Here is a 27969-nt window from a genome sequence, read left to right as displayed (position 1 = left end):
GGGAGGGAAAGATTGTTTTAAGTTTTGTTTCATCTCTTTTTTATTTATTTTAAAACAGAACCTTGTTCCTGAGTGAAGCAACTGATGAGTATTTTCCTTCACCAGACTGTGATCAAAGGTAGGTGCACAATCTTTTGCATTTTTATGGACTGATATGTCCAGATTTGGTGAGGGGAAGACCTCGAGTCCTTCTGAGCAGTGCCATGTCGGAAAGGAGGCATGGTATTAGGTGGAGGAGAGGGCTAGACTTTTTTGTTGCAGTGTGAAGTTGCACTCCTCCGTCAACCCTCTATAAAGAGTTGCAGAGCAAAGAATTTCATGTCTCTGTTCTTCAGTTGTACAGTTGTCAGCATAAAGTGGCAGATGAGTTAATTTAGATCAAGAAGGAATTTCTGATATAGTTCTGGGACTGTGATTGGACTGGGTGGTTGCTTACTGCTAAATATTACTTTATTTAGATGGAGTTACTACTTCCATACCTTCTGGGCAAAATTTGGGGCAATGTTGTTCGTTATCCATTAACTCTGCCTTTGAAAAGAAATGGGAAAGATGTGGGCTAAAAAGCTTTTAAAGTTTCAGATTTTGAGTTTCACAGAATCTCTGACCCGTGCATAACAACTGTAAGATCCCTTCGGGAATAACTATTTATGTTGCTCCCAGCATACTGGAACTGCATTCATGACTTATACCCACAGGAAATAACATAAATGTAATTAAAAAATTAAAAATAGAAATACTGGATTGGTCAAAATTCTGTGCTGAAGGAAAGGAGTCCTACTTCCCCCCCTTAATTCTGTCTGGATGAGCAGTGAGGGAACGTTATTCTTGTGGAGTTTATTTAGTATATATGTTTGAATACTGCACTCTAATGTAGCAAAAAAAAAAAGCACTGTTCTGCTGAGATGTCTGACAGAAAACTTACAGAAATCTAGCTTCCCGTGATATTTATAATTTTTAGGTGCTAATATACTTAAAAAAGTGTTAATCCTGCTTTAGGAGTGGAAGTTCCTACAATCGGTGCAGTAGAAAGAGGAATGATATGGCCCAGTGAAAGGTTCTTAGATTTTTTTCTTTGAAAGAACAGAGATGATGTAGTTCTGTATGTGTGCTGAACAAATTTGGTTAAAATACTTTTTCATGCCTTGAAGGGTGCTGTATGGATTTCTCAGATTGTTTTATATGAGTAGACCACTACAGCTTCAAGTATGCAGGAAATCAGGGGGCAGGGAAGGGAGGATGGAACAGCTCATGACTTAGGCAAGTAGCCTGGGTTTATAGAAAGGAGATTGCAGGAGCTGGTGCTTAGTGCTGAGTTCCAGTGTACAGTAGCTGAGATGGTGAGGAAAGGTAGATATGCTGAAACAAGGACTTTGGGCTCTTTGAGCCCTATACATGCTACAATTCTAAATTCCTTTGTATGTCAACCACAAGCTGAACTTTACCCTAGTTTTTCTGCAATGGCTCTGATAATGTTGCCCAAATGAAAGATTTTTTTCCAGGGCTGATTTCCACACAGCTCCCACTTTCTTTTGGCAGACACTCACGCTGCAGCTTTATGCTTTTTCACAACCCAACCCTAACCCTGAGTTTTCTAGAGACAAGAGTCCTTGGGCCTTGGTTAGATAAAAGGGTTTTGGAAGAGAGGTATGACCTATGTCATTGGTGTGGCCCTGTTATCATAGCTGATTCCAGTGTGATTCAAATACTAAATCTTATCTCCTGTAAACTTTTTCTCAGTGTTGCAGGTGACATTTGCAGAGAGACTAGTAAAGAAACAAAAATAACTCAAAATGTGTGATACATGTTTTTATACTTGCAGTATATTCTTGTGAAGAGGAAAGTGGTAGAAGAAGCTGCAGCTAATTTTGCAAACTCAAGATTTTAAAAAGAGTAAATTATACAAAAATTTGAGGTGCAGTAGGATGAGTGTAGTGACCACATTAGCATTCTATTCAGCTTGAATAGTGGTGTACTTCCAGAAACGTGGTATAATTTTCTTGTGTGAAATAGATAAATATTTTTAATAAGTGAAATAGTCAAAATATTAATGGAATACTTCATGCATTCTACTAGCATCAATGTATATGTGGCATCATAGCTAGAAGAGCAAAGGGAGAGCTATGTTTGACTTCAGCTGCAGCCACAGTAAATTGCTACTGCACCACACTGATTTCATTGACACAAAGGCTAGAAAATTGGGAAAGACAGCAAAAATGTAGAAATTATAGGAGATGAAAAGGGGATCATGCAGTTAAAATATACAGCCAGGTAGTCCATGCAGAATCCATTTCACTCTATATGAAGGCAGAGTTATTGGAAAATGTAGGTTATTATTATTAATTTAAAAGTGGAATTTAGGTTTTCCTTGTGCTAATATGTGATTAGATTTGCTTAGCAATACTAATTGCTTAAGACTAATGTCTTAATGTTTCCTGCCTATGCCATCAATACCTCACAGTTAAATTACAGAAAGTGAGTCCCAAAATGCCTGTAGCTTATTTTACAAAAAACCTTTATTTTCCCAAAACTCTCTGTTTTCCTGTGAGATATCTCAACTCTGTTCAGTTATAACAGAAATGGAGGGGAAATAACTTCTTTTCTATTATATTTTAACTTTTTCTGGTTCTTTACTGTGTCTGTTTTGTTAGTGAGTTCTAATAAGTATTTGTCTGCCAGGTATTCCTTTGCAGTCACCATGTCTGGAGAAGGTTACAGTAAACCAGTTACTCTGAAACTTGTAGAATTGACCTAATATTTTCATTGAGGTCCTGTCATTGAAGCATCTCCAGAGGTGTGCTAGTTTATTTAAATGGTGTGCCTTTATGGCATCGTGCCACATTTATGCAAGAGGGATGAATTCTAGTGCTTGGACAGGGTTTGGTTTTAAACATTTTAATTAGCTTATTGGTCTGAAGTTTGAGAACTGGCACATTCTTGGTGGATTTTTGCCAGTTACAGTTGACATCATTTTAAAGGATTGGCTGTTGTTGAAGATGAGCCTGTTGAGTATTAAAGATGAATACAAAAATGAATTAGCTATCTGAAATTGTAGGCACTATGAAGTGTAAAGACCATGTAAGACTAGCAACACCTACTAACCTCATTATCCTTTTCTCCATATAAACACACTTTGTCCCCAAGTGGGCCTTGGAGATCTGTGAAATAGGAAATATGAGCACAGCTGAACAGAGACAAAAATTAATTACAAAGCAGAAGGGCATGACTTAGGGTGCTTTGTGGGGGCACTTTCCTCCCTTCTGGATGTATCATCTGTTTGTCAATTGAGTGGCTTAACTCTGACCCTTTTCACCCTATTCATCATGCATTTTAAATGAATATCATGGTTGGGGAATGCTGCATTCAATACATAAAGAGCTTCCCCCCCTCCGTTAACATGGAAGATGAAAACACATTATTGTTAGGTTTCCTTGTATAAATGCAGACACATAGTCTTCCCTCCTTTCACCTTCTTCCGCAAAATGATTCATGTGCTTAATATATTACAAAACCCTGTTAGTCTCTCAGATTATATTTACTGTATCTGGTATTAAAGTTGTTGCTACAAGGCCCACACCAAATTGCCAAGGTCTGTCTGAAGGCCATGCTTAAAGGCTTCAGAAATCAACTTAGGTTTTGATTATGGACAACTTGGAGGGCTTCCCAGAAAAGGCCTGTACAGTTGACAGTTACAAGAGATGAATATTGTTTCCATTGATTTTTAAATCTGTTCCTGCAACCACTATGCACCAGCCTCTTGTGAGGGTAGAGCAAGAGCTGGGAGCTGAGGCAAGTCAGAAGGCAATGGTGACCCCAGTGCAGCAGTGCCACCACTGATGGTTCCACAGGGTCTGAGCATGGCAGGCAGAGCTGGGTCCTAGTGACAGGGTTTGTTGATACTCCCAGGCAAGATGGAACAGTGAGGTTCCATCCAGGAGCTTAAGACAGGGCTGGGGACAAAGCAGCAGCTTTGGGTCTGAAGGCCACCCAAGAGAAGGGGCCAAAGACAGAGCTGGGTACAAACTACACCATATATGAGGGCTCTTTCCAGAAGAGGAGCTTCCTACAGCATGAGTCAGTCCAGGAGATGAAGCCAGAAGCAGGGCTGCAGACAGGTATACCTGCAGCAAAGTTCAGGCAGAAAGCAGGGGGCCAGGCCCAGCCTTAAACCAGGGTGCAGAGTGCATGGAAGTCCACTTGAGAGTAGTCCATGTCATCAAAGGCTGACAGTGCCCTCAGGTACTGACACTTTTAGTTCCTCAATGGGATGAAGGGCTGCTTGCTCCCTCTACTGCCATCTCACATTGATTTTGGTGATATAACAGGTACCAATAAAAAAGCCTCTTTGTTTCACTGAAGAGAAAGGAAAGAGTTTTCACTCACGTGTTTATTCTGATTTAGGAAATTGCTGTCTCCCTGGATATGCCCTTCATTCCAAATGGGGTGGATAGTCCACTTGTCCACAAGTCCACTTGTCTCCTGCTGCTAGAGACAGAGATGTTTTTAGGATACAAAACTTTTACTGTTTGTTTTCTTGCTTTGCCTTGTTTTGTTTCCCCTCTTAATTCCAACATCAACTACAACCAGAGTGGCAAGAGGGACCTTTTCAAGAACCACTCTTGTTTTCTCTTTCAGTGCCAGGAGACAAAAAAAAAATAAAAAAATATTAAAATATGACATAGCTGTCTTTGATTGAATTTCAGGTAGGGTAGATTTCACCAGTGATGACATGAACATTCAAACCAGCTAGAAATTTACCAAAATATATGCAAATAAAATGAGTTGATTGAAGCTGAAGAGATTCTACTTACCCAAGACGCCTCAGTTGATCTCCTTTCTCAGCACAACCCCAGCCTCCATTATGGCAGTGTTCACATAGCTTGTTAAGACAATAAGCTCTTGTTGGGTTTAACTGTAGTCTTCCTTGTGCTTTGGGGTGGATCTCTGTTATCCTTAGTTATAGAGGAAATTCAGGAGATGAAACTGTTTTTCTGTTAGCGAGCGCATATTGGCTGGGTTAAATCCTTACATCTTCTGTCCCTTCCACGGCTGCTGAAGTGCATGAGAAGTTTTACCTTCTCCCTTGGTGATCCCTAGAAAATCTGACTTGTGCCCAAGTATCTTTTTTCAAAGAGCTAAGGTAATATATATTCTGTGTCAATATTTGGGTGAGGAAGGATGGAGGAACTCCAAAGAAATAAACTTTTTTTCAGCTAGTAAGTGCAGTATTTAAGTACCTCATTAGTAATCTATCTTTGCTGGTATTTTTTCAGGGAAATTTATATACAAATATGTTTGGTCTTCACTGGCTTCAGTGAGAATTTCAGGATTTATGGGACTGGCTACATTATAAACTGTAGCACATGTCTTCCTGTGTCTTTGTAGCCAGAACCATTTAGGCCTTGACTGTTTTTCAAGTGTGATCAGTGTAAAAAGCATCATAAGCCTGAGGTATTTTGAAAAACATGTAACAGAAAAACATAACCTTTGTGCATGGCAAGGCATGAAAAATGTGTTTTGTCTAGCTGTTTAAAGTCTTCATGAAAATTCAAGCTCAATAGCTCAATAAATGAGAGGCATCAGTGAGGATTATGAAGTGTCTTGCTTTCTGAAGTTAGCATTTCAGTATGTCTGTTAGCAGATTTGCTTGACAGTCAGATTTTGCTATTTTTTATATTTAATGTTTCAATGGTGGGTTATTTAGAAACTAAAGCCACTTAGTTGAAACATACTGACCTTGGTATCTCGGACTCTTTTAAGCTACTGCTACAAAACACAGCAAGAGGTTTGGGTTTTATGAACATCTTAGAAATTATGCCATTGCGCAGTATAACCCTGGTGAGGAGAAAATACTGCAAATACTGTTAATGTTTTTGTGAAAACCATGATTCTTTCTTAAGGTGTAGGGACTCTAAAGGACACTTCTCTTTCTGCCAGTTGTTGGTTCTGATTTTTATATAAATTTTTCAGATTACTGGTATTAGAATTAGAGGAAAGATACTGGCTGGTCCAGAAATACTGCAGCAGGCACAATTTCAGCCAGTGACAGAAGAGAGACTTTTATCTGAATCATGACTAGATGTTTAGAGTTTGTTTTTATTTTTCTGGGCATTACCCTAGAAGAATTACTTTTTAAATCTGTTTTAAATCACAGAGCTAAAAAAATTACCTAATAAAGATATTGACACCTTTACAGTGAATTAAAACTTCTGAGGATTGGCTTGGTTTTCCTTGTAACCTTTTCTTGGACCCCTCAGAAGTAGTCTGCTGATTCTGGTGGAGACCCTCTGCTCTGGTACTGTTTAATTCTGCAGTTGTGCCTCTGCTGTCACTATGTGATTAAAACTGAATAGAGAATATGAAGACCATGCAGGAGTGTCAGAAAGACCTTATTGTATATCACAGCCAGCACAGGGTGTGATATTGAAAGACCTATGGGGTTATCCCAATGACTGGGAAGCTGTTTGGGAAGGGGAGACTGTCCTCAAATTGAGCAACAGTAGAGACAGTTTTTTAACTGGAAGCAATATCCAACTTTTCCCCCATTATTTCCAGTAATTAGGACTGAAGTGTTTAGAAAAATACAACTGAAATCTCACCATAATTACCTGCTAGCGTGAGGACATAGTTCACTTGCCCCTAAATGGTGCCTAACAGCAGTTGGGCTAAATTATTCCCCTACTTGCCATTGATCTGGGGACACAGTGGAATAGTTGTGGGAGTTGGCAGGGCATGAGAAAGGGCAGGAGGTTTGGTTAAAGAGTTTGAAGAAGAGGAAATCTAGCCTTTGAGAGAAATACTGAAGTTGTGACTTTAGGCACTGAGCAAAGTTAATTGTCTTCCTGTATATGGAGCAGCAGTAATTCTTCTTTCTAATATTTTCTAAATGAAAAGATTACCAGCAAGTGTCCAGTAAGCCTGAATCTCTATAAAACACTGGAGACTGAAGAAAGATGTATTAAGTGTATGATGGAAGGCCGTCATGAAAATCTTGGCTTTTCTAAAAATTGGTTCTTTGTTGTGTGGAGTCAGAATCTTCTGTCATCTTTCTGATTAGTGGAGTATCAAGAGATTTCCAACATCTGCTGTTTGCATACTGCAGCTTGAATAGAAAGGGTTTGTTTACCGGCTTAGGCGGGAGCTGGAAGCTAAAAAATTTAATGGTTTTAGGTTATGATTCTATGAATTATTTTTTTTTTGTCAGCATCATCCATCTGCAGCTCACAAAGAGGCTTGCAGTTTGGCAGTGCTGCATTATAGCATGACATCTATGTGAGAAGTTTTTTTTTTTTAAATGAGACAAAATAGAGAAATGTCTCCTCTCTTAGATGTGGAAACAATATTTTTCAAAGGTGCTCAACTTCCATTTAACTTTCATTGATTGATTAGGACAGCAGCTCTAGTTTTATGTGTGTAATCCTTATCCCTCAGCACCTCATCTTTTATTTGCCACTTAGCAATAAATATCTTTGTGTCTATGTGCTTTTCTTTCTGAAAGACTTCAGTGCTTTTTTCAGTTTTCATATTAAATAAATGAATGAAGAATTTGTGTTTTTTTTGTAGTATATCTTCTAGGATTAAAAAACACTGAGCAAATCATTGTGCCATTATAGGACAGAAAGAATACAAAATCATGTGCCTATTCAGAATGAGTTTTATTGTTAATTCAAAAGGAAAGTAATTTACTCTTAATAAACGTTTTAAAACATTTTCTACCTTAGCTTACAGGGGGTTTTTTCTGTCCTGTCAAAGCAATGAGACAGTCAGAAATATCTTTGAGGCAGACCTTAGAGCTGGACATTCTACAAAAGCAGGTTATATCATAGTAGGCAAACCCAAGAGCCTTTTACTTGACCCTTGTTTTTGATTTTAGTGTTTAGTATGTTATAGTCAGGATAAAATTTTAAAGAGGTGCTTTTTTCACTTTATAACAGAGATGGCATCTGATGCATCAGTGAGATTCAGGCCTTTTCCAGAGTGCTCCCTAATACCCTGTAACATTCCTTTGCATTAAGCTCTCCCTGTCTTATTGCAGAAGTGTTTGCTGTGCATTGTCAGCTCCTGTTAAAAGAATTCCTCTAGAGATGTGTGCTAGTGTGTCATCCTGTCTGAAAACTCTCTACTCCCAAACCCTGACTGGGAAAGGATGTAACTTTGAGCATACCTGGGGCATTGCATCTTTGAAGATGCTGCTGTGGTCAAAGTGCCTCCTTTCCTGCCTGTCTCTGCTCTCTATGACACCATTTGCTGTTAGGTTTTGAAGTAGAGAGCTGCTCTTGTGCCAGGTTTTCAGGAGTTTAGCTCCTGCGCCACCTCCCAGCCACTGCTACCAAAAATGCTTACGTAGGGGCACAGCATAATCTGAGATTTATGTATTTGTTCTTTTAACATGTTAATTTTTTATTAGTGGTGCACAAGAAGGTGATTTTTCTTTGTCCCTCTGCAGATTTATCCCAGTCTCCAGATTCCAATAATAGCGTCTGAATATACATAGTTGATTTGCTCCGTGCACCGCCCCAAATGAGATCAGTTCTCTGAGTGAAGCTGCAAACCACATTAGGGCAAGAGAAGCAATTTACTGCTGCTGAATATATTTTTCTGAGTGTAGTTTTCCTCATCTTGTCAGCTTGTCAGTCTAGAGGCATCCATAAACCCGTGACAGCTTCAGAAGATGAACTCTGGCAGCAGGCTGTCAGGGTGCCAGGCACTGCTGTCTGTGGGCTTCCTTTTTTTGCTCTCCCCCTTTGCCTGCCTGCTTGCTCTCCCTCTGCCTGCCAGCCTCTCTTTTCTGTCTCACCCTCCCTCCTCTTCCCAGACTCACTCCCCACCTCCCTCTACCTTAGTGATGTGGGTTTAGGTGCTGCTGTTCTCGGTGGTGGTACCTTTTCCGTTTCCTTCTTGATCCTCATGCCACTGCAACAAAAGGAGGACTGGCTGCCCATGGTGCAGCACCTGCCTTTGCAGCCTGAGTAGTGAAAGGGAGGAAAGTGGGGCGCTCTGCATCCTCGCCTGCCTGCGCCAGCAGTGAGCTTGTTCAGTCACTTCGCTATAAATGCCTTTGAACTGCTGCCAGATCCCATTGTCTGCCGTGCAAATGGAGTTCAACGCCCTACCGTGATTAGATGCACAGTGTGTAAGAGGAGGAAGGAATGGAGCCATTCCCACCCTGACGGAGCACCTTGAATCTGCCGTGTGCCATGATAAGATGAGCACTGGACCATGCCTTCCTTTGCACACCGTCATCCTTACCTTCCTCTCCTTGTTCCTGAGATTTCAGGGAGTGACATGGAAGCTTTTCAGAGAGGAGCTGCAAGGCAAGATAGTTTCTGGGGGGAAGGGAGCTGTGCTTTTGGACTGTTTACGTGGGACTGTGCTTTGCCCACCACCTACCTGTAGCTGCAGTATGGTATAGCAGCTAGTCTTTAATGGTGCTTATGCTCAGCACTAACGTGCTCTTTTTAATAGCATAAATTTATTTACATTTTTCCATTTGCCTGTGCTTAAAATTGCAGCATCCTTAGGTTCACAAAATGACGTGAGAGATTTTGGCAACACTGAGTAAAGGGAAGGCAGCCACTGCTACTAATGGTTTATCCATTTACCAACTGTGCAGCCCAGCTGCCCTTCTCCAGAAAGGCCAGCTCATTGTATGATTTTTGTGAAGACCAGCTCTCAGGCTTTCTTACTTTCCATTTGGCTCCATGTCTTTCCTTGGGTTGCTGACTGTCTGACCCCTTTGGATAAGGTAACCACATGTAAGGATTTCACTTTTAAAGGTAGGAATTTGAATCTTTGTGCCTATCTTCTCTGTTCCTTGTCTAAGTGCTACCTAGATTGTTACAAGAAAACAGTTTTCTTTCATGCCTTGCTGTTTGACTGCTTGTTAACCAGTCATTATCTGCAAGGACAATGCTTTGAGAGGAGGATGGAGGAGCTGCTATTCAGTGACTGTATTAGGCAGTGCACTAAGTGGAGTTGGCAGGGTTTGTATCTCATACTGATATGCCTGCTATAGTTCCTTGCTCATTAAGCTCTTTGTTAGTTCCTTCTCTTCCTCCCCCTGCTCTCCATTTCCCTCCCCACAGAAATCTAACCTTTCTGCTGGGTTAAATTCAGATTCTGAAATGTGCTGGAGGAGGATGAAATCTGGCCTGTGATGAACTGGTGGCTCATTAATGCACTTGAGTAGCACAGGGAAGGTGCTTGTAGCTGTGCATGCCTTTGCTTAGGCTGCTGTTCTTGATGCACTATAAATAGATACCCCCTTGAATCTTCATTGTCACTTTATGTCTTTGGTACCAGACTGATAGATGAAGAGATATCAGCAATATTGGTAATTGATGAAATCACTGTAAAAATCAGAGCCATGACAGAGAACATTTTAAAAATCATATGATACCTTATATGTTTCCTGAGGACTAAACCACAATTGCTAGTGTTTTGTCACACAGCAATCTAAATTCTTGTTTGCATCTCAAGAGCAAAGCTAGTTCTGCTTAGTTAATATTTAGCAAGATGAAAGCTTAGAAATGGAAATTTTTGTAGATAGTCTTTTTTCTTTCACCACAGACTAGTAAATGATGATCCTTTGGTTGATTGTGTGTTTGATTTCTGGTTTTTTTTGTTTCTTGGGAAAAAAGATTCACTTGGAACATTGAGGGTTTTTCTGGTCATTAAAAACTTCTTGATCCTTGAGCTGACATGTAGCTGTCATTCTTCTGTCAAGGCACATTAAACAGAATTTGGGTCTTTGAAAGTATTCTTTTATTAACCAGTCACGTTCATGTCAATAGTACAGATGCTTCTGAAATTTGGCCAGACACTGCAGATGTAGAAAGCAAGAGCATGGCCTGGAGCATAGACTTGAGACTTTTCACAAGGCCTCTTTTCTTAATGGTCTTTGATTTTACATCTTAAAGTAACGAATATAAGCTAAGTTAGCCTGCATTGTAAGCAATAGTGTGGATGTAGCTCCTGCTATCTAAAACATGCCCTCTGAAACGTGGCTATATGGAAGAGATGACATAGTTTTCAGTTACCTTCTCTGCTCTTCCCCTTCTTTCCCCAAATTCAGCTCACAAAGGATGAGGAAGGGTGATGGTCTCTGTTTAAATGATGTCATGTGTTTCAGGTTAGCTAAAATTGCAGTGAATTTTTTGGTGTAGTTTTAGGATTTGGCCTTCCTATAAGCCATCCCATTCAAGAATCCCAAAGATTTAAATAAAAGGTATATTTTGATAGGTGTGCTTAACCAAAGGAGAGCCAAAGAACCCTGTCGGATGTTGGCTTGCTTCTAACTCCAAAAATCTTGGCTCTTACTTCACTGCCAGATTTGTCAGACAGCCTCCCATGTGGCTTTTCAGCTTTGATGATTTGAAGGAAATTACTAAAAAATACAAATGATCTTTCAATATAAACATTCTCTACTTTTCTAAACCCTTTGGAATGCTGTGTTAACTGTTCACCTTAGATGAATTATGACAGAAAGTTGTTAACCCTGCTGCTGTCCTTCACTGTGGAAGAACCATGTTAGGCACAGTAAAATGCTGCAGTGTCAGAGGTGTTTCAGGAGTGCAGCAGCTATTTGCCTCTAGGCACAGTTAAGCTCATTGCAAGGCCTCTGTTCTGGTGTTACCACTTGGGTATATATAGACATGTCTCTGTTGTTGTACCTGCTTTCACACACCTGGACCTTGCTGAGTTTTTCTTCCAGCAGGGTGAAGTACCAGTTGTAGAGCAGAGCTGGACAAGAGCAGGTATTAGAATAGTTACCACTCTCTGGGGCACCGATTTTCTGATGCTTCGTGAAGGAGTCACCTGGTGCAGTAAAGGCATTCAGTTGTGTTTGAAGGCTGGGAACTTTGTCTTATTCTGTGCAACACTCTAAAGAAGGTGATGGTTTCAATAACCTTGTTTCAAAAGAGACAATTGATAGTGCTCATTTGTAAAAAATGTCGTTGGGTTGCTGGAAAGTAGGAGGAGGAAGATGTAAAGAAGGAAGGTCTGCAGACTAAGCCTGCTTGCATACACTGTGATGAGCCCAGGCATGAAGTGAAAGGAAAACTGAGCTCTTCATTATCTAATGCTCCCTTAGGGCAATAACAAACTCACTATAAAGTCAGCAAGCCCAGCCAGGGGCTTGTGGAGAGGGAGCACATATTGTTCTTAGAATATGGCTGGTGCTGGAATATTTCACTGCAAATATGATGCCACTTTTAATGCAAAATATTCCTCAAAGGAATTTGGTTTTGTAGCTTGCTATTCAGAAGCTGCTTTCAGTCAATGTGCTGCCTTCTTCCAAGCAAAAGGCTGTGAAGTTAGATATTGTATGAACATAGTACAGTCTTGCTTTTTCATACCTCTTATATGAGCTGGGATTATGCAGAGACCCTCCTTTTTGGAACTGAAAAAACCCAAATGGAGAAGCTTACATCTCTCTGCTTTAGTGTGTTGTAGCTTTTTAGCCTTTCTGTGCTGCTTAGTGACCACTCTATATTGTGTGCTTCATTTTGGAATAAGTAAATAATTTTTATACTGAAAATTCAAATACAGACTATATTTGTGTAAAGGCCAAATGATCTTCCTGGGACAAGGGATGGGGAATGTGGGAAAGCACATAATACAAACCTCCAGTGTCTTCCACTGATAGATTGGTTAGTATTTCTATAAGGAGCAGGGCTAGAAGATAAGGTGTTACCTCTGAGGTGGAAGCATTCATGGCATTGATTCAGCCTGCAGATGTTACATCAGTTGGTGGACTACTGTTTAGCATTGTGGAGGGAAGTGGAACTTTCCCATAAAAATAGAGGACTCGTATCTCTCCTCTTTATTTGTATTCTTAGCATTTGCAGAGTCCAAGGTGATTCTTCATATAAGCAGAGTGACCTAAAATAAGCTCTGTCTTCCACCTTTTCAATAAATTAAATGTCACTGCCAGTAGTTTAACCTCCAAGGTGGCTCTTGTTGAATGAATCTGATACACGTTTTGATGCAAATAGCAGTGAAGGAAAAGAAATATATGAGAGCCTGGAAAACACAGTGGAGGGGAAGAAAATTTTCACCCATTCCATGGAGCAGCCTTTATGTTTATGTTGTCAGCAAACCAAGCTGAGTTACAATCCTTCTGCTAATTGAGAACTGATAGAGAATTTTTGACTTTTTGTCTGTCTCAGATCTGGTTCTCTGGAGTGTTTGCAGTACAGCAGCAAGTGGTGGAAATCCTATCCTTAGCACTGTTTTGAAGTTTGTGTTTTACCCAGGTAAGACCAGGATACCAATTCATTCTGATACATTCACAAAGTGCTGTAGAGGCATTGATGCTCAGCATCTTTGTGTAACGTGATTCTCATTTTCCGGATGGAGTTCTGGAAATGTGTAACCGTATTAAGGTAAAAGTGCAGTAAAGGACTGCAGTCAGCCTTAGCCTTGAATTCCTTAGCTTTTAGGATGATGTCTGGCTCCCTCCCAGAGAGTACATGAAGAACTCTCACTGTCTCAGAGATTCTTTGAACCCATTTCTGCTGCTTGTGGACCAGTGCACAAAGAGGAAGTTTAAGATTTTAATGCCCCACCCTGTCTCATCACCTGTGGTAATGCTGCTTGTCCTTTTGTTCTTCTAACCCTGCAAGAACAGAAAGACGAAAACCAAACAGGGCACTGAAGTTGCTCTGGCAGCTCCTAATGTTGGTCTCCTGAACACAGAATCTTCACCTACAGCTCATCCGTAGAGTCTTTCTCTCTGAATGCTTTGGGAAATTGGAATTTGGGTGAGAGGACAAAATGGGGTATCTAGTGTTTATGTGTTCAGAAATGAGTTAGAAAACAGTCACCTTGTTTTAACTCTGGAGGAGCTGAGTGAGCGTAGCAGAAAACTTGATAACCCTTACACACACCCTGTTGGCACTGCTGCCCAGGACAGCCTGACTGAGCACAGGAACACCAGGGCTTGAGCCCAAGGGCCACATCCCTGGGTTTTCCTGAGACTGAAATGCCCATGCATTTGTCAGACTGTCACCTTGTGTGGCTGAGGAAGAGACTGATGTTCAGGTCTGCTTTCCTGGGTGGTGTGGGGGCGATACTGGTGAATTTGCACGCTTGTCCATGCCTCTCTCAGCTGAGAGAGAGGTCAGGCAGCAAAGCCAGCACCTGGCAAGCAGAGAGGAGGCTGGGTTGCATCCAGTGGCAGGCAGCTGCCCCACGATGCTGCCTGGTTGTGTCAACCAAATTGGTTGGAAAAATACAGGCAGGCAGCGGGGAATATGGGCAAAAATAAACGTGAAACCACTGGGGTAGGATTCTTGCTATAGGTACCAAGATGTCAGCAGGTCCTCTGAATGTGCTTTCTTTTAACACTTGCTATCACAGGTATTCTGCAAGTCATTTAGCACTTCATGGGAGAGTGGGGACAAAGTCAAAGCATTTCAAATTACTGCAGAAACACTAACCCAGATTCATAAAGAAGACTGAATTTTACGGGCTTCGTTTCTTTGTTGTATAAGAAAACAGAATGTCTTCCAGAAAACTGTAATCTTTGTATTTCAGCTACCAAATTAATTATGTGAGAGTTAAGTAGACCATATCATTAGAGTTAAAATTAATTTCTGTATTTAACTTTTAAAATTAACGTCCAAAATTTTAAAATATGTTTATCATTACATATTTTTAGTAACATAGTTCTTCAAAGTTGCTGTCTGGCTAAAAATTATTTAATTCTTGTGTTTTGTCTGCAATGGAGAAGGTAGGGAACTTTAGAGCTGGGATCCAGACTACCTTTGTTCTCTCATTTGCAGCACTGTTGCGTAGGAAAAGGAGGAAAGCATCATGTCTGGAAGTATAGTGTTAATCTAATCTGAGGCTACAGAAAAGCATTAATTATTTAGTTACAGTGTTGCTACAAAGTCAAGTTTGACTTACTTGAATGCTAAATGCAGTTGTTTCTCTCCCATCACATCCCTGCACAAGATGTAGTATTAAGTGATCTGAAAACTATAAAGTATCTATTACTTCAGTGAGATCAATTAGCACATTTGAACTTGGGATTTCAGCATTAATGAAGAAACTTCAGCATTTATAATGTTTCTTGGGATTATTCTTCAATGTAGGTAATCTAAACTGTCAGCTAACTAATACCACTTTTGTCTCTGTGGGGGACACAGTTCACAATTGAAAGGGCAGAAAGCAGTGTAGGAATGTAGTTGAGGCAACTTTACTGCCTCATTGTAGCTCTTGCCTTCCATTGCTCCAGTATGCTTTGCTCTGGACACAGGAAAGGGATGAATGCAGTGAGTACTGCAAGCGTGTTACATTTTCACAACCAAACCAGTAGCACCTTTAGTCAGGATATGGATGCAATAATGTTGCAGTGTGTCTGGAATATTGTGTGACATGGTGAATTTCAGAGGTCCAGTCTGTAGGAGCCCCCCTCTGTCAGCATTAAGTACATAAGCTGTAAACATGCTGCTCTGTATCTGGTGGAATTTGTCTTTGAAGATGAGTTGTTAAGCCTTTTAGACCATGCTTTTTTTTGTTATTAGAGAACCTATGTTTTTTAAATGTAGGCAAGCTAGAGCTAATGTCTTAGGAAAATTCTGTCTTTAGGCACTACTTTTCTGCCTCCTTAAGCAATGTGAGCTGTCATTTTCTCTTACTCCCCTCTGACTTGCTGTGTACTCCTCCATTTATCTCTTCCTCCTACTCTCCACTTTGCATTTTGTTTCATGCTGCCTCCTATTCCTGGAACAGTCTCCCAGTCTCTGCTGCCAAATCCTCCCTCCCTTTCTCTGCTCTTGTGAACTGATTTCTTCCAGCAATCATTCCCAAGCTTACTTGACTAATTGTCTCTCTTTTGTAGCTTTCCTTTCTTACACCTGCTGTTCAGGTCATTTTTCTTAATGTGAGATAGTGCATATGGCAAGATAAAGGAGTGTATTTGCCACTATTTTGTTGAGCACTGTTTGCATTAGATCTTCATAAAATAAAAAGTAATAAATTCCCCTTCTCATTTTGAGTGCAGAATTTTACACATAGTTCGCTATTTTCTGTATACTGTTAAAGAGCAGCCACATTTTATCTTAAAGTAGTTTCTATGTTGTGGAGAATTAATGTCTGTACTATAGCAAGTGTTATCAGCTAGCCTGTCTGTATAGGCAAAGTTAAGTTGTGTTGATCAACCTGCATGAAAAGAAAGTAGAAAACTCAGGGCTCTGGGCAAATCTGGTGGTGCTCAGTACTCCTGTCATTGCACAGCTTCGCTGCAGTGCTAATTGTGCCATGGCTGCTATCCCCTAGCATGGACAAGCTCCCAGAGGCATCACAAGATGGATCTCCTTGCTGTTTCTAAACCATTTTGTGTCTGTTTCTTTGTGGAACAAGTCTTTCCACAAAAACAAGTGCAAGACCCACCATATTAGTAGCAATGTTGGTAAGTGATTATGTTGTATGCAAGTGGTGCATCAAGTTACTGTGGTTTTTTGCAATGCATTTTACCGATTGAATAGCCTGTACCAGACTAGACCAAAAGAAATGTGCTCTCTGTCCTACTGAAGACCTCACCAGACAGGCAGATGCACATCTCTACTTGGAGAGAATTTTGCTTTTCTGACAATTCTCTTCTTTCTGTTCCAACTGAGATAATGAAATTGAATCACTGATTTTAAAAAAAATGAATTATTGGGATTTCCTGTTTTTAGTTCACTTATTTGAACTCAGCTGAAGATTTATTAAGAAAGCCAAAAAAATCCCTGAAAACATTAATGTTGTGTTAGACTAAGTTTCATAATAAACAGTGTTCTGAATGCTGCTTTTTTTCTAAAGTCCTGCTTCTGATATCACCTGTCCTTGCCTCTTACTGCTACATGTGAAACAGAAATAGTTCCATAATTGTTTTATCCTGTAAATACTTATAAAAGCTTGCAAAATGGCACAGACTATTATCTTGACTCAAAGGTTAAGCATGTTTTTTCATTATCAGAACCTACAAGTGAACTTAATATTAAATTTCTTAATCGAAAAAAAATTTCGTGCTTCAACACATGAACAGTTTCCATGTAAATAATAAAAAAAAATCAGTTTTAAGTAGTTGATTGAATTTCATTGGGCATTTTACTACTACTGGTAAATTTGGGGGAAGAGTCCCCAAGACAGCAGAGTTAATCTCTAAAACCTGTAACTGGGCACCTTGCAGTTTTCAATACGCAGATCAGTTTTACTTCAGCTGCAGTCCAAAGCAGTTATTTTTTAAAATTTTGCTTAAAACTCTTGAGCTTTCCTAACAGAACTTCAGTTTTATCAGAGGGTAGATTTGATTGCAAATATGGCAGCTTTTTTTCCTGAGTTGTCCTGGGTACTGTTAATTAGGATGTTAATGAGGTCCTGGGCTTAATTCTGCATGAATAAATATTTTAAAGATGCAGTGTTTCATAGCAGAAAAAATCCTACTCGTAAACAGTTGACAAATTAAAAATGTAAGAATATAGCACCCACTCTAGTAATTAAGTCTAGAAAAAGGGAGAAAAATAACCTAGTGGCATATAATTACAGTGCAGTTTAAAATTAATATATTTGAGATGCATCTCTTTTCAAAAGAGTTGTGTTTCTGTGAGCTGCTTATCTAAAAACATGGTAGAAACAAGGGGAAACAGAAGGTTCAGGGTTGAAATTGTTTGTGTAGTGAGCATGGCATAGTGTAAAGTGTGGAAATAAGTGTGTGTTGCCTGCGATTTTATAGCAATTGCAAACACAGATGGTTTGAGAGAAAATTAAATAATTCCACCCACATGAAGACAGGGAAGTCTAACAATAGGCACAACACGTTGTTTCTCTAGCAGTGCCTGTCCTCCTGTCGCTTACACATCTTTTGTCTGTGGGAAAGAAAGTGTGTGAAGCTGCTGTGGGGTCCATCAAGGCCATAAGGACCACACTAGGCTGGAGCTGCCTTGCCCCACCGTGCAGGGACCTCCATCCACCCTCTGCTGGCACAGGCAGCATCCCCAGCAACAACACCCAAGCACCACTGCAGAGGCAGGCAGTGATAGGTACCAGGTTCATCCTGGAGTGCCATCACCAGGTGAGAGCACAAGGACCAGGCAGGTCAGCGAGGCAGAACATACTTGTGGCATGCTTTGGGTCTGACCTGAGCTCAGGTGCAGCTCACAGCCCTGGAGGTGGAGGCTGGTCAGGGCATTCAGAGGCTCTTGGTGGGTGTAGCACCCCCATTGAGATCTATTTCTGCCATAGTGCTTGTGAAAAAGCAAATAATGGCTTTTCATTGCACAGATGATTGTGAAGGCTTGGAGAGGGCAAAAGAGCACTTTGGACTTGCTCCTGTCTTGTAAAAACCAGGCCTCCAAACCATTGTCTCTCCCAGCCTGTGTAATCTCCAACAACCTCAATTCATGCCTTTTCCACTCATTTTACTTTTCTTCCCATTGCTTATTTTTACTCTTTCTGCCTGGCCAGTTTTACAGATTCTTTATATCACTTTTGTCTCTCTCTCTCTCTCTCTCTGTTTTATTTCTTTTTTTTTTTTTTTTTTACAGGAGTTTGCATTGTGTTAAAAGCTGTCTTGCAGTAGCCAAGCCAGCAGAAATGTGAATATTTTGTTTTCTGAGTCCGGGAGATTTACTTATTTCAATCACACCAAGATAATAGACTTGGATAATTATATACTGCAAAGGCTGGGAGATACACTGACAATGTTACACTGGGTGGAAGTCTTGTGAGTAGAACATCTCAGTTGAAGGCAGGTAGGAGGGAGCTGCTGTACACAGCTGGGGAACATCTTCTTTTACAAGCCCAGCAGATTCTGACCCTGAATTTTAATGCAAGTAAAATTCACCAGAACAGGTGAGCACAAGAGCTTTTCTGAGGTTTTAAGATTTGGTAGAGTGTACTTACAGTTTTCTTCTGGTGTCAGTTTGGACAAACTTTCAGTGTGATGGTATTAAACCTGTTCCCTACTGTAATGTGTTCCTAGATAAAACAGATTGTAAAATATTATCTCCTATGTGTTATCTGACAGGAGGAAGCAACTGAATATAGAAGATCAGCTTCTTGTTAATTAAGGTGAAATTTTCTAACTCCTCATAGAAAGAATGGTTAGGCTGCTTTCATAATATACATTCTATATTAGAACACTTCAGCTCTGACCGAGACTGAATTTTCTTGGTTATGCCACAGTTTGACTGCATTTCCCCTACTTGATTAAGTTACTTAGGAGATATCACCAGAGAAGACATTTTGCTTTCTTCAGCAGAATAGTTGGTCTGAATTGTGATAAGCAGGGAGAATGAGAGAATGGAAATGAGATTCTTGTCCATATCTAATGCGGAAGGAACTGCATCTATTTCCTGTTCCCACAGTTGAGTTGGAGATGTTCTGCCATGATAGAGCTCAAGTGTTGATTCCTGGTGAAAGGAGGAAGTTGAAGATGGTGTATTCCCTCCCTTTGGGGTGACAGAAGAATTCACTTTCCACCTGGGGGGGATTGCCTTTGTGTTGCAAGGCTCTAGCCTGCACTGTCTCTGGCTCTGTCCCACAGCTCCGTGTGCTGGGGTGCAGAGAGGAGCTGCTGTCTCATTATCCTCTGGTGTGGGAAAAGGGTTGGGGTCAGAGCGGGCACAGACCTGTGTGTCAGGAAAGGCACAAAACAGAAGGAAAAGTATGGCCAGAAGGAAACTGCTATTTTTGTGGGGGCCTGATCCCTAGATTTTAAAGGCTCAGTACCACATGAAATGAAGGAAAGGAAATGTCCCTTCAGTTATCTCTGAGAAAAGTGTCTCCTTTCTCTCCTATAAGCAGTTGCATTACAGAGACCTGTGCGTTCCCAGAGCAGTTACATCCCCTCAGCTGGTAGAAAGCTCTGACTTGTGTGAGCACTTCCACTGCTACAATACCTGTGGTCTTTCCTTTTCATTTCAGCAGAGGTGTGCAGCTGCCAAGCTAGGTATTATTTTTATCAAGCAGCATCAGTAACTGCTGAAGGCTGAAATTTTATTTGTTGGATTTTTAAACGATTCTTCAGGTTCCTTATGTGCAGATCTGCTCCCTAAGTGGGCTGAAAATACAGGACAACAAACTGTTTTCCCTTCCCAAATTTGTCCTATGCTGAGGTTGTGAAACTTGTTGAGGCTTGTGCTTCTGACATTTAACTTGAGGGAATATCTCAGTGTAAAAGTTTGAAATTCCCATGCTTTGGAAAATGAGTCAGGTCAGTTGTAATGACCCTAAGCATTGAGTATATTATGATGGGGAGAAGGCAGGAGGCTGAAAACCAGATTTCCCAGAAGCTTTTATGAGGAGGACCTTTTTGTTTTCAGGGTACTGTATTGGTTCATGTTGCTAACAGGCAGTGCTGGGCCATACTTCTGTCTACTGGCATGGGAAGGAGTAAACATATTGTTTATTTTCTTGTAATATAAAAGAGCAAGAGAACAAAGGTGTGCTGCAAACAAAGGTATCCATCATGTATCCACACACCAAGTACCTTGCAGGAGTTATGGGATCTCTGTGCAGCCCTCTGCAAAGCTGGCCTGGAGCCAGTCTCTGTGAGATCTCTGCCTTCGTGTTGTCTTTAGACTTCGCTGCACTGGCACAAGGGTAAATTCAAGGCTGGAGTTGGGTTTCCACCAGTCTGGGATGAGTGGAGCATGTAGATCTGTTTAATAGCAGTTTGTTGCTTTTGCAGATGATGTGACGTTGCATACCTGTCTAGGGGTGATAATAAAAGAATTAAAGTAATTATTACTTCATTGCACAGGTCCTCTCTTATATCAGCCTGGCACATTTGAAGCCTGCTGGCCAGCTGGCAGCTTTCTGGCTCAGCACGGGTCTGTACTGAGTCCCCTGCATGGGGACTTGCCCAAGCAAAACACAGAGCTGGCTGGAGGCTGCAGCCCTGTCTGTCAGAGCAGCATGGGCACCATTAGTGTTTCTTGCCTCTTTGATCTGAATTTTGTATTCCTTAGGCAGTCTCTCATGGCAGGATTCGACTGGCAGTGGATGTTAGCTGAAACACGTGGCCAAAGCCCAAAAATGAACATGGCAATTTCATTGCAGTGTGGCTGTAATTTCCACAGTATTTTTTTTACCCAACATGTGAAATAAAAGCAGCATTCATTCTCCTGAGCTTTCTACTAATTCTTTTGCTGTGTGGCTTGCTGTGTTTTGTTGCCACTACTTAACAAGTTCCCCATCTTTGTGAGAGAGGGGCTGTACCTGGAGGCCTGGCACACAGATACCACCACAGACAAAGAGAGGGGCTGTGGTATCTCAGAATGGAGCAGACTAATGAGGAATTCTGTGTCATGATGACACCATTAAAGTGGAATGGGTTGGAAAATCAATCAGATTCCTTCTCTGATTACTGTGTAACTCAATTACTGGAGTCTCCCTAGGGCCCAAGGCAACAACCATCTCACAGGAAGTGCAGGAGAAAGGCCTCTGAAATAGAGCTATTGTGGACAAAGGCAAGATCTTGCTGCTGTGCATTCCAGATGGAGAGATTATATTATGAATAATGAAAAGGGCTGGGGATGTGTACTGGTGACACTGGGGTTTGGGTGGTAAGACCTTCTGTAGCTCAGCTAGGAAGGAATGCAGTGACAGTTCTTGATAAAGGTGTCTGTCAGATGATACCCAGTATCTTCCATGTGCCTTGGCAAGAATGTACCAGCAGCCCCAAATACTTACATTCTGGTCAGTGGTTTTGGATAAGTGCTGGTCCTGAGTGTTTGTACTGATCTCACATAATCATTTCCAAGCACTGGAAATATCTGGAGATCAGATGTTAAAACCACAGGGTTGGACTTGTTATCTTGCTTTCATATCACATCATTTGCCATGTGGCTTAGCAGCTGATAATTCACAAAGCAGTTTATGTTTCACATTAACACTGTGTATCATTAGGAAACAGAACATCTAAGTTTGATGAAGCCCTTGTCTTAATGCTGGTGATCTGTGGGATAGCTGACCTTACAGCTGTGATGCTCTCTGATCTAGAGATGCTTTTCTGGCAGGACGGGTGCCTGCTGAGCCTGTGTCCTTGGACCTCTGAACACTTCATTCTTGCTGTGCACTCTGACTGCCATATCCCACAATTCACACAAAGGCAGGATTTCAGACTGGACCTCAATTTATCTAGAAACCTGTTTTTTTTGTGGTGCTAGATTCCCAGGAGTTTGATGTCAAAAGAGGACACAGGTATTTCCTTTTCCTTTAAGAGGGAATAATTTACACTGTAATTCTTTTTTTTCTTTTCTTTCTCCAGTATAGATATTTCTCAACTTTTCTGGTATGACTGGTTTCTGACAGTTCTCTTGCCTTTTAATATAAATTTTGTTCAGTTTATTTGTTTGTTGCTTTTTTTTTCTCTTTTCGTTTGAACCTAAACCAGCTGATGCAGTCCCCAAAGAAAGAAATGAATCCCGTGCCAGCTGGCATGCCCTCTGGCTGTGAAGCCTTGTTAAAGAGATGGGAGCTGACAGATTCTTGAGCAGCAATCTGATACAGGCCTTTTTTTTTTAAATTTGTTTTTTTGAGCTCACCCATGTAACAAATGGGGGCTTGTTTGGGAGCTTCGCTAGAGGCTTGAATGGAATCATTGTTATCAAAACACTGCTGTGATTCAGAAGTGCCCAGCAAAGGGGGTTCTTCTCCCTAGTGCCCCTCAGCTGGGCACTGCAGGTGTGGCAGCCTAGCTTAAACTCTGGTTTCATTCTTATTCTACAGAATAATCCAGTTGTCCTGTGATTTGCATCTTTAAACTGATAACTGGGAAACTGAAACTACAGTTCTTTACAAAACAGAGTCAGTTCAAAAGTAAAAATTAAGCTGGAGAAATTAATGAGTGCACCCAGGGAAGAAAAGTGTTTTCCATGTTGATGCTTTGGGGATAAAGAATTGTAAAAGTAGAACCTTGCCAGGCTTTTGCATAAGTTAACATCTTGATTTTCTTACTATTGGCCTGGTGTTTAGATTACAAATTCTACCCCAGAAACACTTGTTTGGAAATTCATAGAAGTAATATTTGGACTCCAGAGTTCCTCTTCACATTATTTTCTACTGCAAAAACAACTTTATGTCTAATATTTGTTAAGATAGTGAATCTTTAAATCCAAAATAGGTTTTATTTTTCTATTTTATTTAGTGGGATTGAAAAGCAAAAGGAAGTGAGTTATTTGGGAAGGTAATAACTTAGAATTCTCAGGTTTCTCCAACAAAATTGACTATTATTGGAATCTGAGTGAAGTGTTCAGAATGAATTTGTTGCACAGGAGTAGTATGAAGATCATTTCTCATATATGTAGCATTGTGATATGCATGGAGCTGTGTATTACTGTCTTACAAGGAATTAATCTCATAAAAAAGATATAGAATTTTTTTGTATGTTTCTTTTTTACCTCTCTCTGGCCTGCTGAATTCTGCCTCTCTGCAGCTTTGGAGCTGTAATGCCAAGCAGGAAGGTGGTAACATTGGGGTCTTCCTTGCAGAGTCAGTGCGATGGGAAGGGCTTGTTGTGGGGGTGGAAAGGCTATTTTCCTGGTTGCTTTTGGAAGGTGGCATGTGTTTTTGGGTACTGTGCTGATACACTGGAATTCCTGGTGTATTACAGGGACTCGAGATGTTCTATGCTCTGTCTAGGGAATCATCTATTCAAAATCAGTAGCAAGAAAAATCTATACAACTTCTGTTTTTCACATCTTTTTATAGTTATTTCTCACTTTCTCTCCTCTGTCCCTTTTTCCAGTAAAAAATTAATAGTATGTAGAGACAAAACTGAAAGATTATCAGTTGTCTGTGATGAAGAAAACACATCTTATTGTTGCTGACTGAGGTGAATTTCAAAAGCCAGCTCTGTCATTACAGAGGGGCATTTGAGAATGGAGACCAAATCCATCTGGTATCTCGGGAACAGGAATAATTCTACTAAAAATCCTGATCCATCTGCTGTGTTGCAGTGCAACCTTCAATAAGTTTTGCTGTGTCTCAGTTTCTCCAGTGGAAAATTATTTGTGTGATATACTTACACTGACGGTCTACAGCTATTCTGAAAGCCTCATCAGGGCTAAGGTTTCATTGTGCACTACACAAACCAGTCCCTGCTCTGCTGGGCTTCTAGCAGACTTGTTTGAGATAATACTTAATGATCATCGTAAGGCTTGTGTAAACAGCACTCTGACTCTCTTCTGTCTGCTGTCATAAAGTTAGCAGTATTACATCTCTTCATATAAAATCTCTTTGTGGTTTTTGTCTCTGCTTCAAGATGCACCAACAGTTTGGAAAACAGCCTGGTGGGAGTCTTTAGAGTGGGACTTTTGGCCTGATCTATGAGCTGATAGTTTCCCTGACTCAGAAGGATTTTTTTTTCTGTCTAGTAATACACATTACAAAATAAGCATCTGTCTCACAAGTAGTTCCTTTCCTGCTGGAGCTAACTGTTAGAAACCCCTGGCTTTATTATAGAAAGAAACCTTATGCATGCTTTAAACTCATAGACAAACTAGTCTCATATTCTTTGTTTTATCAGAATGGTAGCAACAGAAAAGCTTAAAAATGAGAGGAATGGAGAAAAGATGAAGATCACTTCCATTAGTATTATTTGCTATTGCTTTTTTGTGCCTTCTGTTGCAAGTTGTGCCAGTTGAGCAGGTGGTTAGAGGGTCTGTATGTGGTGGAGCACATCTGCAGGAGTTGGGGGGGGTGACTAAAAAGGCTTTTTAAAGAATAAATGTGTTTTAATTTTTACACAGAGCTCATCATGAGCATGACTGACTTAGTGAGCAATGTCTGGCATTGGGGGTATTCTTGCATTGTTCTGGGGGAGACAGTAGGTGTGCCCCAAAAATGTGCTCATATCCCAGGTAAGGCATCAGGGTATTGCTGTGGGTAAGTCACACTGCTGGTAAGGGAGAGAAGACTCCTCTGTGAGTTTTACTTTCTTTTTAAACCAAGGAGAAATTTAGTTAGTTTCTCTGGTGTTTGTTTTGGATTATTTGGTATTTGTTGGCTTTGTTTGGTGTTTTTTCCTGGAAAAATAACAACATATGGTGAAATAGTCTGCTGCCATGAACACAAAGCAGGAGGTGAGAGAGCTTCGTAACAAGAGGCTTTCATGTATTTGAGACCAACCCAAGTTTGTGTCGTGCTGCTGGTGATTTAAAACTGGCTTCATGTTCTTCAGTGGCGTATGAGAGAAGGCGATGAAGGTTTCAGGAGATGTTTCATCTCCAACTGCCACTGAATCAGTTGGCAACCATTAAAGTGTGCGTGGGAGCCTGTGCCCCCCGCCCTCTGCCTGAGGAATGATGCTGCTCCAGAGCTGTATTTTGAGACCTCTGGAAGAAAGTGAGTTCCCAGGACAAATGGGGCAGCCTTGCAGAAAGTGCTCTCTCCTCCTCTTGTTAGCTTTGAAATATAGGCTAGAATAAAATGGTTTTGTGTTTTTTGTTCAGTGGCTTGCAGAAGGCTGGGGGAAGGCCAGGTACTTGGCTCTGCTTGCTGTAGTGTGTGAGAATCTCACCCAAGGGGAATGTTGAGTTGCTGTGCACTGTCGGGACCTTTCTTCCAAAGGCCACTGTGGTTGTTCTGTCAAGCTCCCACACAAATGGGATGTGACACTTCCCAGGGAACAGACCTGCTGATGGGCGAGTGATGCTGCCCACCTGTCACCTGCTAGTCCTGCCATTTCATCTCAAGCCAGTTAAATACTGAAGTCATACTGAGAATTTACTTTTTCTTTTTAAATTGCAGGATGCAAAGAGAAGCTGCCATGATGTGAATGTGAAATAGCTAAATGAGAAACAGGACACCTGGGAAGGCTGAGCTGAAACTGCTTGTGCACAGAATGACAGACTGATTTGCTGTTGGAGACGAGATTCTGGAAACCTTGCTCCTCCAAAGACTTCTGAGGGAGAGGAGAGGAGCCCGAGGAAGCACACAAAAAAGCGATGGGAATTGAGGGCCATGGTTACCTGAGATAAATGGCAGATCTCTGGGAGTCTCACCTTGTAGCTGTTTGCTTTAGCTTTTTCTCTCTCTGCAGCTGCACTTCTTTTGTGAGCTGCTGCTGGGTACTGCCACGGCGGCACTGGAGATTCCTAGCGCGACGTGGGTCCAGAGTGTGAGGAGGGGGTGAGCCGCCCGCCTCACCATGATTCAGCTGTGGAAAGTGGTGCGGCACGTGCGACAGCTGGAGCTCCACAGATTGATCCTGCTGCTCATTGCCTTCAGCCTCATCTCCATGTGCATCCTGGCTTATTACGTCACTAACAGTCCCAAAATCAAGGAGCCACCACCCCTGCCTTTCAGTGACTGCAGCAACCAGCACCGCATTCTGATCCCACCGCAAGCCAGCTGGAGGCTCACGAAATCTGTGGACACCTCGCGCACAGACCCCGTGGTGCTCGTCTTTGTGGAAAGCATTTACTCCCAGCTGGGGCAGGAAATAGTGGCCATCCTGGAATCCAGCCGCTTTAAATACAGGACAGAGATCGCCCCTGGCAAAGGGGATATGCCCACCCTGACTGACAAAGATAGAGGACGCTATGCTCTAATTATCTATGAGAACATCCTTAAATATGTGAATCTAGATGCTTGGAACCGAGAGCTGCTAGACAAATACTGTGTAGAGTATGGAGTGGGAATTATAGGCTTTTTCAAAGCTAATGAGAACAGCCTGCTCAGTGCACAGCTCAAGGGTTTCCCCCTTTTCCTACATTCCAACTTGGGGCTGCGGGACTATCACATCAATCCTAGTGCTCCGCTGCTCTATGTCACCCGGGCTAACGAGGTGGAGCAGGGTCCTCTGCCTGGTGATGACTGGACTGTGTTTCAATCAAACCACAGCACCTATGAGCCAGTGCTGTTGGCCAGCACAAAATCCTCGGAGTCCATTCCTCACCTGGCCACTCACAAAGCGTTACATGCCACAGTGATGCAGGACCTGGGTCTGCATGATGGGATCCAGCGGGTTCTCTTCGGCAATAACCTCAATTTTTGGCTGCACAAACTCATTTTCGTGGATGCCATTGCCTACTTGACTGGCAAACGCCTCTGTCTCACGCTTGATCGCTATATCCTTGTTGACATCGATGATATATTTGTGGGAAAAGAGGGCACTCGCATGAAAGTGTCTGATGTAGAGGTAAAATGCTAGAGTAGATACCTCCGGAAGTTCTAGACAGATTTTGTGTGTGTGTGGTATACCAGGAAAGTCAAGGTGGCATTTAATTTGAGGGAAAACATTGATTGCTGCAGTCATACAGAGAAATAGCCTGCAAAGATGCTGAGGCACCATGTGTGATGCTCTCAACATTTGCAGGTTTAAATGGTGCACTTTAGGAGTTGGCCTCTCTCAGTTAAAGAGGAAGATGCCTGTGGTAGTCTATCCTGTCTCCTCTTTAATGTAAGGAACAAGTATATGCAAGTTTCTTATGCCAACCTATTCGTAGCTGTAAATTCTGCTGTTCAAAAGGAAAAGGCAAGTTTTGTTAGAACAGAAGAATGTATTACTATTATTATTATTATTACTAGTGATATGTATAAGCTGTATATATTATATTGCAAAAGTGTAGGCCAGGCCATCCAAACTGATGTAGCCTATATTTTAGCCATCTAGCTTTTCAGCACGCAACTAAATTGGGAAAGGAAGGGTTTTCTCTTACCCTTTGCATTCTTCTCATGTCTGCCACCAGCAACCCTCATCCCTGAGCAGGGAATATCAGCAAATTCACCAGAGAAACATGATCAGACCAAGCCTTCATGAGAACCATCTCTGTGGCCTCATGATTGAGAAAGAGAGATGCCAACTTTGTGGTTTGCTTTCCTTGGCAGTTCCTGGAATAATGCAGTGACCTATTAGGAAAGGTTATGGGTAAGAGACATACTTTGTGGAGGAGAGGGAACTAAGACAGGCAAAGATAAAAATAAGTTGGGAAAAGCTAACAGGTTTAAGTGCTCCTTCTGATTCTCTGTGAC

At 41.3% G+C, this 27969-nt stretch overlaps 1 protein-coding gene across 16 annotated transcripts in view; it reads left to right on the top strand.

Moving 5' to 3' along the window:
- The window catches only part of NDST2 (N-deacetylase and N-sulfotransferase 2), a 136117-nt gene that overhangs the window by 84450 nt on the left and 23698 nt on the right, over positions 1-27969 (top strand). For 7 of the 16 annotated variants that reach the window (XM_086901070.1, XM_086901076.1, XM_023929413.2 and 4 more), the window contains 2 exons: positions 59-118; positions 25744-27136. In XM_086901070.1, coding sequence (XP_086757196.1) covers positions 26144-27136 — 993 coding nt within the window. In that variant the 5' untranslated portion in view covers positions 59-118; positions 25744-26143. Of the gene's footprint in view, positions 1-58; positions 119-3901; positions 4237-13169; positions 13257-25743; positions 27137-27969 lie in introns of those variants that run through there. The other 9 variants (XM_086901075.1, XM_023929414.2, XM_086901078.1 and 6 more) reach the window with 4 other exon arrangements.

Source organism: Cyanistes caeruleus, chromosome 8, assembly GCF_971803275.1.
Source record: "Cyanistes caeruleus chromosome 8, bCyaCae1.hap1.1, whole genome shotgun sequence".
Taxonomy (NCBI): Eukaryota; Metazoa; Chordata; class Aves; order Passeriformes; family Paridae; genus Cyanistes; species Cyanistes caeruleus.
The sequence above is the reverse complement of the archived record's forward strand: the minus strand, read 5'-3'. Positions and strand labels throughout refer to the sequence as shown.